This window comes from Rattus rattus, chromosome 17, assembly GCF_011064425.1.
Source record: "Rattus rattus isolate New Zealand chromosome 17, Rrattus_CSIRO_v1, whole genome shotgun sequence".
Taxonomy (NCBI): Eukaryota; Metazoa; Chordata; class Mammalia; order Rodentia; family Muridae; genus Rattus; species Rattus rattus.
Genome location: NC_046170.1, coordinates 44552406 through 44564667, shown reverse-complemented (window position 1 = coordinate 44564667; position 12262 = coordinate 44552406). Strand labels below are relative to the sequence as shown.

General features: G+C 50.1%; 1 protein-coding gene and 1 pseudogene across 1 annotated transcript in view; one reads left to right on the top strand and one right to left on the bottom strand.

The window, feature by feature from the left end:
* The window catches only part of Disc1 (DISC1 scaffold protein), a 203678-nt gene extending 203272 nt beyond the window's left edge, over positions 1–406 (bottom strand). The window contains exon 1 of the mRNA XM_032887977.1: positions 352–406. Coding sequence (XP_032743868.1) covers positions 352–406 — 55 coding nt within the window. The remainder of the gene's footprint in view (positions 1–351) is intronic.
* A 3046-nt stretch (positions 407–3452) lies between these two features.
* Positions 3453–11016, top strand: LOC116886175 (annotated as a pseudogene).
* Positions 11017–12262: the final 1246 nt, after the last annotated feature.

Here is a 12262-nt window from a genome sequence, read left to right as displayed (position 1 = left end):
TCGGAAGTGGGCGGCGAGCAGCCCCACGGGAGGTGCGGGCTGCAGTTCCCACACCTCTCCCAACCTCGCCCTGCGTCCCCACAGGGTCAGCGCCCGCCACCGGAGAGAGAGAGTCCCAGGACCGAGCCGCACTCCGAGGGCGCTGCGGACGCCGCCCTCCACCGACTGCGCCCCAGGCCGCCAGGCTCCCCCCAGCGGGGACGCGCTTGGACGGGAACTGTAGTGGCAGCCGGAGACGCGACAGCCTGCACCCGGCACGCCCCGCTCCTTGCCTCGGTTTCCCTCCCCCGCACCGGGGTGCGCCCGGATCTCAGCAGGCCGCGCTCGCCTTCGTCAGACCCGGGGCCCTACCTGGGCAGTGGCTCGGACTGTGAATCAGAGCGCCCCGGGAACCTGCGCCCTGCATCGTGCTGCTGGCTGCGCTCCGGACGGCGGCAACGGTGGTGACTGCGACCGCGGAGGCGGCGGGAAACGGGCAGGGGGCCGAGCCGAGGGCTGGCTCCTTCCTCCTGCCCAGGACCGCCGCTTCCTCTCCAGCTTCGGCCCCCTCGCACACGCGCGCCGCCCCTCGCGGCTCCCAGACCGCAGCGCGCAGAAAGTTTTGCTTTTCACTTGAAGGAAACCAAGGAGGGGAAGTGTGATGGGGCAGGGTGACCAGGGACCGAAAGACTGGGCGCTTCCCCGACCCTGGGAGTAAAAGGCAGGGTGGACAAGAGAGGGACTTCTTCCTACCAAGTGACAGATGACAGGTTGGGGGGTGGGAGCAGCTGTTAAAAATGACTTGAGGCTGGCAGCGCGGGGCTGGCCAGGAGCACACAAGCCGTGGCCTGTGCCAAGCTCCTAGCAGCTGGCTCACCTCCACCATCCCTTCCCTTTGGCTGCTCCAGCAAAGCACCTGCTACAGGACACTGGGTCCAGGAAGTGCCAGTCACGGGTAACCTGGCCCTCTGGACCCGGAGGCAAAAATAAACCTACAAAACTGAACTGTGGGGGGTAGTCAGCCTGAAGCCAGGAGGCCTGGCTGTGGGTGGAGCGTGGGGGAGGAGTGGGACACTAGGAAGAAGCATGGGAGAGTTTCTACAGGAAGTGAGGAACCTGTGACCACTGGGAGACAAGGCCCTGGAGAGGTGGGGCAGCCAGTTGCCTGTTACCAGGAGCCTTAACGTAAGCATGGGTGGATGGGGCTTGAAGTTGATAAAGACATGAGCAGAGAGTCTGGATTTAGTGAAAATCCAGTTGAAAAAGGCGCTGTCAGTGTCCTAGTTAGCTTTACCTGTCCGTGTGACACAGCCGAGGGCTGTGTGAGAAGAGAGCTTTAGTCCATGATTGCCTAGATCAGATTGTGTCTGTAAGAAATGTCTTGACAGTTAACTGGCCTTCGAAGGCCCAGCCCACTGTGGGCGGCACCATTACCTAGGTCTTGAACTATCCAAGAAAGCTAACTGAACTGAAGCCCATCTATAAGCCAGCTGGCAAACAGCATCCTCTGCGGTTCCTGCTGTACCTGCTTGGCCGTGAGGTGAGCTCTTGGTTGGAGGTTAATGCTGTGTGTTATAGTAAGCAGGCCTGCCTTCAGGCTCCTGCCTTGGCTCCTCTCAGTGGTGACCTGTGATCAAGTGGTAAGCTAAAATTAACCCTCTCCTCCCCCAAGAGGTATTCCATAGCAAATGCAGATGAATTGGCCAGCCTACCATTGAATGCTCTCAGGTATCTCTGATTCGCACCCAAGGATCACTAGGAATACCTCCGAATATATAACATAAACTGTCTTAAAGCTGTTGGGAAGCTGGCCGGACAGTTAAAAGAACATACTGTGGGCTGGAGAGATGGCTCAGTGGTTAAGAGCACTGACTGCTCTTCCTGAGGTCCTGAGTTCAATTCCCAGCAACCACATGATGGCTCACAATCACCTGTAATGGGATCTGATGTCCTCTTCTGGTGTCTGAAGACAGCTACAATGTACTTATCTATAATAAATAAATCTTTAAAAAATAAACAAATAATTGAGAGAGAGAGAGAGAGAGAGAGAGAGAGAGAGAGAGAGAGAGAGAGAGAGAGAGAGAGAGACATACTGGTCCTGCAGAGTCCTGCAGAGGACCAGAGTTCAGTTTCACAGCATCTATCCCAAGTAACTGCAGCTCCAGAGGTCTGATCAGATACCCTCATCTGGCCATGTCTGTCTGTCTGTCTATGTCTCTCTCTCTCTCACACGTGCATGCACACACACACACACACACACACACACACACAAAGACAGAGAGAGACAGACACATACACAAAATGAAAATAAAAGTCTTAAAACTTATAATATCATCAGACTCAGATTTTTTTAAACTCGGTCGCCATGTTGTTCGTGAGCGCCTGTGCACACGCACGCCCTCAGGTGCATACACATAAAAGTGGAGATTGTGTTTCATCTCCTGTGAGTGCTCACCAGGAGGTGGCCTCAAAGAGGATGGCATGTTCTGGGGATAGCAGCCCACCTCTTTCTCCAGTTGCCCTGTTGTTACCCCCATGGGCTCGTGAACATGGTGGCCAGGGCAGCTATGGGATGGATGTGGCAGTGGGAGCTCTGCCAACCAGATCTCTATTCACTCACGCCCACCCAGCCTCAGCAGCCACTGTGCCTGTGCTGCCAGCAGAGTTTCTGACACAGCACTGCTCCCTGGTGGTCAGCCAGCTCCCTGGTGGCTGCTTCCTTACTTTAACCTCCGTCCATCAGCAAAGGGGCAGAGCTGTGACCTTATTAAAATGTGTTCTCTCATAGGACATTCATGCCAAATCCCATGGCCCCTGGTTCATGCCTTATAATCCCAGCACTTGGGAGACTTAACTGCCACAAGTTCAAGGCCAGTCTGGACTTGTGTGTTTTAAAATCAGTTGACTGGTTGAGACCATTACAGTCCCAGGAAAGTACAGTGCCTAGTAGGGTCATTTGTATGTTCTGGAAATCATCATCCAGTGTGATAGGCTGGATTCTTGGGAGCCGGAGTTGAGAGCCACTCCTGTTCATCTGTGAGGATTCATCGGCAACATGTGCGTGTCCTACTTCACACTCTTTTCTTTTTTTAAGATTTATTTATTATATATAGGTACACTGTAGCTGTCTTCAGACACACCAGAAGAGGGCATCAGATCTCATTACAGATGGTTGTGAGCCACCATGTGGTTGCTGGGATTTGAACTCAGGACCTCTGGAAGAGCAGTCAGTGCTCTTAACCAGTGAGCCATCTCTCCAGCCCCTACCTCACACTCTTGTGCCCTGACAGCCAGTGTTGTGGTGGTCCCCTACCCCTGATGGATGACGCTGTATTAAGGGTCTTAACTGCAACTCACCACAACCAGTACAATCCAAGTCACGCACGAGGAGTTCTGCTGAGGATCCACGAAGTTCACAGAGGCAGGAAGCAGGACTAAGCTGGTACTCTGCAAAGCCCCGAGCCAGCCTGGGGATGCCAGAGGCCCCTGCAGCCACACTGAGGCTGCTTCTCTGGTAAGTTCTGCTTCTCATTACCGCTGATCTCACTGGTTTCTAATCCGGCCAAACGGAGACCCGCTTGGAGCCAGCTCCAAATCTCCAGGAATGAGATCCTGTTGGGCCCCGTGGAAGCCGGAGCCTATAGTTCATGGGGCCCTCTGTGAGCAGGACAGCTATCCTAAAACGCACACTAAATGCTACGCTGAGGGCCAGCTTGCTACTTGCAAGCAAACAAGGGACGCCTTCAATTCCGTCTGCTTTCGACTCTCATTCTGGATACGGAGGTGTGTAAATGTCTCCACACAAAGGAGATCATTGCTCTGTCAATAATTTAAACATTGCCGGGAAGCTCTTTCTCTTCTCCATGAGAGCACAGGTGGGGCAGCCTTAAAGGATTGACTGATAAGTAAGGCCACAGCCCAGAGTCTGTATCATTATCGGCCAAGTCCGCAGTTGCTCTGTGTATAGAAATCGCATATCCACACATCGTATTTGCATGGACTGTGCACACTAAAATCTATGGTGTGCCTCGGCAGCCAGAAGCCGGGAGCTCAGAGGACGAGACGTAAAACTCTTTTGCAAGTCAATGAAGTTTGAAAATCGTGTCTGAGAATGCAGGACTCCCTCAGGCGTTAGGTAGCAGGGTGCCCTGGCTGAGCACCATACCGCTCGCTCTACCCAGACCAGATCAAGCTTGTTGTATTTGTTTCACCTTTACAGACAACTGGGGCAGGACCCTAGGGCTTACTGGAGTTCTTGTGAGAGGCACAGCAGCATGTGTGGCCGGAGAGTAGGGACTGGAGAGAGAAGAACCGGTAAGAGCACACGAAGAGAGCCAGCTGACACTAAAAGACTAGACACTCCTCCCCACCTCACGGCACACGGCAAACAGCGCGTGCCAACAACCTGACACATGAGCGGCCACACAGAAAGCGTGACCTAGGAACCGTCGCGAGCGTCACGGCTGCCGCTTTTCTTCAGTTTGCTCTCGTTTTCATGGGTGTGCTGTCTTTCCTTCATCTGTCTCTTTATATTCATTCATTCACTCATTCGTTCATTTGAGGGTTGTCACGGCATGTACACGCTACAACACGCATGTGGAGGTCAGAGAACAACTCTCAGGAGACAGCTCTCTGCTTCTTACACAAGGGTTCCTTCGAATGGGGTTCAGATCATGGGGGAGGTGCCTGTTACCAACTGCCTGCCTCTCAGGCACAAACCGTCTCTACTTTTCCCGTGTTCCTGGTGCAGCCCTCTGCCCTGAAGCACAAGCACCTGGAAACTTGGGCAGGTGCCCCTGGATTCAGATCAATCACTGTAACACAGAGCTTCAGACCCAGGCAGTCAGGCTGCGGAAGGTAGGGGACAAGCCGGCAGGATACACTGTCAGAGTTAGCCAGTAATGACATTTGCTTCTCTATAGTGAGGCCTATAGGATACACATCAGTCTTTTATATCCTGCATCTTCTTACGTAGCATCCCCTCCCCCTGGCTGTGTCCCACAATAGGGGGAGGAGGCAAGGTGGGTGGTGAGAGCCAGGCCTGGCAGGTGATAAATTTACTGTCCTCCTGGGATCTAAACTCTTTGAGAGTCTCTCACCCTCTTCCTCCCGGCAGCCTCCCGATGAAGCCTGTAGGAGTGTGCTGGCTAAATTGGGATTGTTATCCGAGGCAGATTTATTATCCCTCAAGGGTCCTGTGCTTCCTCGGTCCAAAGACAGATAGCCCAGGGCATTCCCAGCTCACAGCCCAGGCTGCTGTAAGAAAGCCCCACAGGAGAACAATGGCAAAGGCCTAGACAATTCTGGGAAATTTAATCATCGAAAGGAGATCCTTTCTTTAAAAAAAGAAAGAAAGAAAGAAACAAAGAAACAAAGAAAGAAACAAAGAAAGAAACAAGGAAAGAAAGAAAAAAGAAAAAGAAGCTTGAATAAATTGGAGAAGAGTACTCTATCCTCAACCCAGGAAAGAGCATAGGCAGCAAGAATGAAGATTCTCATCTCTGAATACCTGGAAGGAGGAAGCGGCTTCCCGCTTAGAAAAGCATCAGACGTAGCCACACCACACCTGCTTAAGCTAACACATCGCGAAGCAGCCATCCCGTAATGTCAGAAACCCAGCTCAGGAAGGTGAACCTGACGCACTGGAGGAGGCTTTGGGACTCCAGACCCATTTCGGTCCCCACCCCCCGGCCCCCGGACCCATTCCACTCCCCAGTCCAGGCTCTGCCTGACACTTCCTTTTAGAATGGGTGGATGTCACCAAATTACTTGGGGAAGGTCTCAGATATGACTAAGTATGACACTGAGACACACAGGCACAAATGTAGGTCAGAGACCCATCTATGTCACACATCCCGAGGCAGCTGGACTTGAACTGTAGCCTGATGCCGTGACAGGTGGTGGGGACATGATCAGCCAGGTCCCCATCATCTGAGCCATCTGAGAGGAGCCCAGCTTGCCCCATCCTGTTGGTGTATTTTGATATCCTGGCGCTTAGGAGACAACTCCCTTCGGAGGTGATCGATCCAAGCAAGACTTTGCACCACCAAAGCCCCGGTTCCAACTCCGGTTCTGCACAAGCCAGGCACAGTAACATACACACCATTAGGTCAGCTTCCAGGAGGTGAAGGAGAAAGATCTGTTTAAAGTCACCTTAAGCTACAAAGGAGGTCTGAGGCCAGCCGGGGCTACAATAAACCCCATCTCAAAAATTCTCAGTCAGGGTAACTAGGGTTCCTTTTCGTTTCAACACCTTTCCTGAGAGGCCTGGCAGGGTCATGAGATTCCCCGAGGCTTTTAGAGAGGTCAAAGTCAATTGTGGCACCTCACTGGGTCCTGTGACAGCACACCCGGTCCTGGCCATGGCTGCCTCCCAAGCACTGGGATTAAACGCCCAGGTCTAGAAAGTAAAGAGAGACAGTGGGAGAAACCTGGAATTGACCCTCTGCTAGCTCACATACTCAGTGCAGGCTTTTTTATTTGGGGGCAGGGAGGTGGTCCCGAACCCACAGAAGTCCATCTACTTATGCTTCCGTGTGTCGGACCTAAAAGAGTGAGCGACTACACTCAGATATTATTTCCAAAATTCAAATAAGGCAGAAAACAGACTAAAATGTAAGGGCCTGCCCCAAAAGTCATCCTGAAGGACGTTGTTCTCCTGATGTTGTTTCCCTCTTAACATTTTGAAAGAAAACATGAATTAACAAATACAATTTTCTTTCGGTTTCTGCTTATACAAAAGTATGTTTTTAAATGAATGAAAGGGACAGGGTTTCTCAGAAGTAGCCACAAGGAGGCAGAAGTTGACTGAAAAAAAATCCTGCATCAGGCAGCGTCCTCACCGGTGACCTTTCTTTACAGGAGTTGCTGGGAGAGTGTAGTGACAATTTTGGAGTTTTGGTTTTCTTTTAAAATCACAGAAATACCGTAAGAACGTGTTTTTTGTTTTTTTTTTTAAACCCCAGGTGTGGGATATGGGGCTACTTCGGATCGTCCACAGCAGCTGACTGTGATTTGCCCCGTGCTCTATAAGGGGCATGATTTTGTCAGGTGCATAGTTTTCAAGATTGTGTGATGTTTGGAATTCTGGAGACTTTAAGAGAGTATATAAGGACTGGAGAGATGGCTCAGTGGTTAAGACCACTGACTGCTCTTCCAGAGGTCCTGAGTTCAATTCCCAGCAACCACATGGTGGCTCACAACCCTCTGTGATAAGATCTGAGAATGTGCTCTTTCTGATTAAAGATTGGCTGGATTTAAAAAAAAAGGTCTAGGTTGGGGATTTAGCTCAGTGGTAGAGCGCTTGCCTAGCAAGCGCAAGGCCCTGGGTTTGGTCCCCAGCTCCGGGGGGGGGGGGGGGGAGGGCTATAAATGCTAGGACCTGAGAGGCAGGCTGGGTTGTTGGTTTGTTGGTGGTGGTTGGGGGTTTGTTAAGTAGCTGAGTGCAAAGAAGAAGCAACAAGAAGAAATTAGATATCCGGATGTGGAAGATCAAACTTGCCCCAGGGAGCTTGATGCCCCTAATTAGCGGGAAGCAGTCTAGAGATAATGTTGCCCCTTTCCGACCCCTGACTTTTTTCAGGGGTCTCTCTCCTTTCCTCTCTATTTTTTTCCCTCTCTTCTCCAGTGTTAGGGGACTGAAATGGTGAAAGAAAACGGAGCAAGATGCAAAGAAGAACCCACAATGTGGCAGAAGATCAGCTACAGGGATCCTGACTTTTCCTGGGTCCTCCCCATGTGCGGACACCTGGCCTCCAGACCTTCGCGTGCACTGCCCGGGCTCTCTCAGTCTGTGCAGACAGTGTTCAGCATCAATGTCTCGCCTTCCTGGGGAGCAGAATGAGGCTGAAGGTAAACGGCTGGTAATGAAGGCTCACATAAGCAGAGAGGCTTCAGGTACTGACTCCAATACCACAAACAAAGAAGACAACCGGGAGAGACCGACCTGGCTCTTCCTCCAGAGCAGGGCGATGTGGGAATGAGAAGCTAGCCAACTTCTGCACCGGAGGGGAGAAAGTCACTCTGGAGATGTCCTCTGCACATTGGTCCGTGCCATGGTATACAGCAGATGCTCAAAAAAGACCTACGAGTTCGACATGTCCCCAGATCCACGTTCACGAAGCGGGCAAAAAGGAACTTTCCAGTCCTTAGGTATTCCCTGAACAGACACAATGGGCAAACTCTCAACTGAAATGAAACCAGCCAGGCTCAGGGGTGGCATACAGTTGCAGGGAGGTTTTGAGGTCCAAGCCAGCCTGGGACTCGTAGGCAGACACGGAGAAAATAAAAACAGGTTAAGTGTGTGTTCACACCTCCTGCTGGGACACAGTGTCTCATGAATAAAAACATGGAGACCAAAACAAGCAAGCAAGTAAACGAAGGCATGTTAAGTCAGAAAAGCAAACAGTAGCAGCCCAGAAGGAATTCCTTCCTAAACATTTAATCTGAGAAAAAATGTGTGTGTGTGTGTGTGTGTGTGTGTGTGTGTGTGTGTGTGTGTGTAGTGGGGGAAATTGTGTGAAACTCATGCATACTATCAAATGCTCTACCACTGAGTTAGTCTAGCTCTTTTATTTGTTGTTTTATGTTTGTTTGTTTGTGTTTGAGACAAGGTCTCTCTACATAGTCCCTGGCATATTCTGGCACTTGCTCTGTAGACCAGGCTGGCCTGAAACTCACAGAGATCCTCCTGCCTCTGCTTCCTGAGTGCTGAGATTACAGGCATGTGCTACTATACCCGGCACCGTTTGTTGTTTGCTGTTGTTTTGTTTTGTTGAGACACCATTTCTGTATAAGCCTGGCTGTCCTAGAACTCACTATGTAACCCAGGCTGGCCAGCAAGCCACCAGTCCTCCTGTCTCTACCTTCCCCATGCTGGGATTACAGAGGCTCAATCCTGGGAGTTTACAGGGGCGCTAGAAGTCGAACTCGGGTTGCCATATTTTGCCAACTGAGCTGTCTCCCTCAGGCCGCTGAGAAAATATCTTAATAGAAACTCCAAAACCCACAAAAGTGGAAATACAACCCTAAATGCTTGGTTAAGTAGGATTACAATATGCCAATTTAAAGATCAGATCACTACCAATACCAAAAAGCCTTCGAAAACTGGTTACCTAAGAAAATCAGGGGCTGGCTGGCTGGCTGAGCAGCTGCAAGTGCTTGCCACCCCTGTGCCGGGCTGAAGTCTGGCTCCTGTCCCCTCATGCAGATGGCTCAGCTGCAGCTCTATCTGCAGGGCCCCCTCGGGGCGCCTGCACTCATGTGCACACACCCACACACAAGCACACGCACAACTTCTCTCAAGTGAGAAAGTTTCGGGCATTTTTAGATATGAATATCAGCCTCGTTGCAGGAAACTGACCAAGCAGAATATTGCTTTTCTGTTAATGTGTGCCAATATGAAATTTAAAAACAAATCAATGGTGTCTTGATGGCCTTTACCAAGAATTCAACTCCCAGTTGACATGCCAGCCACAAATATAGCTCAGGGCCTACTTGGGTTTTCTGTTTTGTTTGTTCTGCTTTTGATCAGACAGAACCTCTGGGCTGTACGGTTGCCACTACAGAAAAAAAATTATTTCCAAATGAACCATTAGGGGGTTGGGGATTTAGCTCAGTGGTAGAGCACTTGCCTAGCAAGCTCAAGGCCCTGGGTTCTGGGTCCCCAGCTCCAGAAAAAAAAAAAAAAAAAAAAAAAAAAAAAAACCAAATGAACCATTAAAACGTCACTCACTAACTAAAGATTGCTCCTTATTAGCAAGATAAGGAAGGTATGGTGACTCCCACCTGTCATCCCAGTCCTCGGAAGACTGAGGCAGAGGGATTGCTGAAAGCTGAACCCAGTTGCGGCATCGGACCCTGTTTCAAATCAAAACCAAACAAAAAAGATTATTTGAGAGTGGAGGGGTGGTTCAGTGGTTAAGGGCACTGGCTGCTCTCGCCGAGGACCCAGTTCAAACCCCAGCTCCCCATGGTGGCTCACAACCATCCAAAACTCCAGCTCTAGGGGATCCAATACCCTCTTCTGATTATTTGAGCACCAGTCACGCACAAGGTGCACATATAAACATGCAGGAGGGGGAGGGGAACACATAAAATAAGATAATTCTAAACATTTTTATAAGATTACTTGTTTTGGGGTTGGGGATTTAGCTCAGTGGTAGAGCGCTTGCCTAGGAAGTGCAAGGCCCTGGGTTCGGTCCCCAGCTCCAAAAAAAAGAACTAAAAAAAAAAAAAAAAGTCACAATGTTCATATTTTGTTGCAAAACTTAGGTCTGTAATAAAATGTTCACGAATACGACAAGGCAGGAGGCTGTTGCCATGGGAGCCCCACTTCTCGACAGTCACAGCACAGAGTTCTGCTTCCTAAGACGTCGCAAGCCATCCTTTCCAGTAGAGACCTGCCTTTCTAGTAGAGAATAAAAAAAGTAAAATCAAGAATGAAATTAAAACAATAATAGGGGTTGGGGATTTGGCTCAGTGGTAGAGCGCTTGCCTAGCAAGCGCAAGGCCCTGGGTTCGATCCCCAGCTCCGAAAAAAAAGAATAGAAAAAATAAATAAATAAATAATATAAATAAGTAATAAGATAAATAAAAACAAAAAATAAACAAATAGCTTTTCCCCTGACACCTTAGTGAGGCTGCAGTGGCCCACACTCCTCTCTGAGCTTCGCCACGGCGCCCAAAGATGATGAGAAGAACGATGCCGGGAAGTCAGCCAAGAAAGACAAAGACCCAGTAAAGAAATCTGGTGGCGAGGCCAAAAAGAAGTGGTCCAAAGGCAAAGTTCGGGACAAGTCGAACAACCTCGTCCTGTTTGACAGAGCTACGTATGACAAACCTTGTAAGGAAGTTCCCAACTACAGCTTATGACTCCAGCCGTGGTCTCCGAGAGACTGGAGATTCGAGGGTCTGTGGCCAGGGCAGCCCCTCAGGAGTAAAGGACTTAGGAAGCTGGATTCAAAGCACAGAGCCCAAGTAATTGACACCAGAAACACAAAGCGTGGCGACGCCCCAGCTGCTGGCGAAGAGGCCTGAACAGGTTCAAACGGCTGCACATTTGGGGAGATAAAACTTTATTGAATCTAATTAATTAATTAAAAAATAAAAACTTTTGAGAAACCTGACTTTCTGGTAAAGAATAAAAAAATAAAGTGTCCTCTGCTGCTGTTCACGTGGAAAGACTCCTGAGCGTCCCTGGGTAGGCTCCAGAACCCGAGAGAGACCCTGGGAGCTGGTGAAGATCAGGCCAGCAGCTTACAGAGCCAGCTGGACCGTGGCTTCCTGCAGCTCTGTGTGCACAGAGCACAGGGAATGGGCAGTGAGCTCCAGGGACAGCTTGTCACTGAAAAGGTCCCCTGCACCTGACAGGATGGAGGACTGACCAGGAACTATGAGGACCCAGAGACCCCCCCAAGCTCTTAGCTGAAGTCCCTCCATCTTCCCCCAAAGCACTTTGCTTTGATATACTGAGGTATAGCAGGCTGGGCATAACTTACACCTATCATCCCAGCACTTGGGAGGCTGAAGCAGGAGGATTGCTTTAAGTTTCGGGCCACCCTGGGCTACATAGCAAGTACCAGCCAGACCTACATGGCGAGATCTAGTCTCAGAAACCAGCACACAGCAACAAGGCCCCCAGAGGGCCCAGGACACTACTTATCCAATCAAGGCACTGTCACCAAGTCTGATGACCTGAGCTCTGGCTCCAGGACTGAAAAGAAGAAAACCAATTCTTACACATTGTCCTTTGACCTTCGCATCCACACGTGGCAGGGACAAACACACACTTACAGAAATCTACTTGACTACTTTTAAAACAGACATTGCTGACAGGAAACTTATGGTGATTATAATAGAGCAAGGGAGAACTAAGTCAAAATGTGTGTGTGGTGTGAGTGTGTGTATGTGTGGTGTGTGTGTGGTGTGAGTGTGTATGTGTGGTGTGAGTGTGTGTGTATGTGTGTGTGTGGTGTGAGGTGTGTGTGTGAGTGTGTGTGTGTGTGTGTGTGGTGTGAGTGTGTGTGTGTGGTGTGAGTGTGTATGTGTGGTGTGAGTGTGTGTGTGGTGTGAGTGTGTGTGTGTGGTGTGGTGTGTGTGTGGTGTGTGTGTGTGTGTGTGTGTGGTGTGAGGGTGTGTGTGGTGTGTATATGATTTGTGTGTGATGTGTGTGGGATATGGTGTGTGGTGTGTGTGGTATGTGTGGTGAGTGTGTGTGTGTATGTGTGTGTGTGGTGTATGTGATTTGCATGTGGTATATGATATGTGATTGTGTGTAGTATAT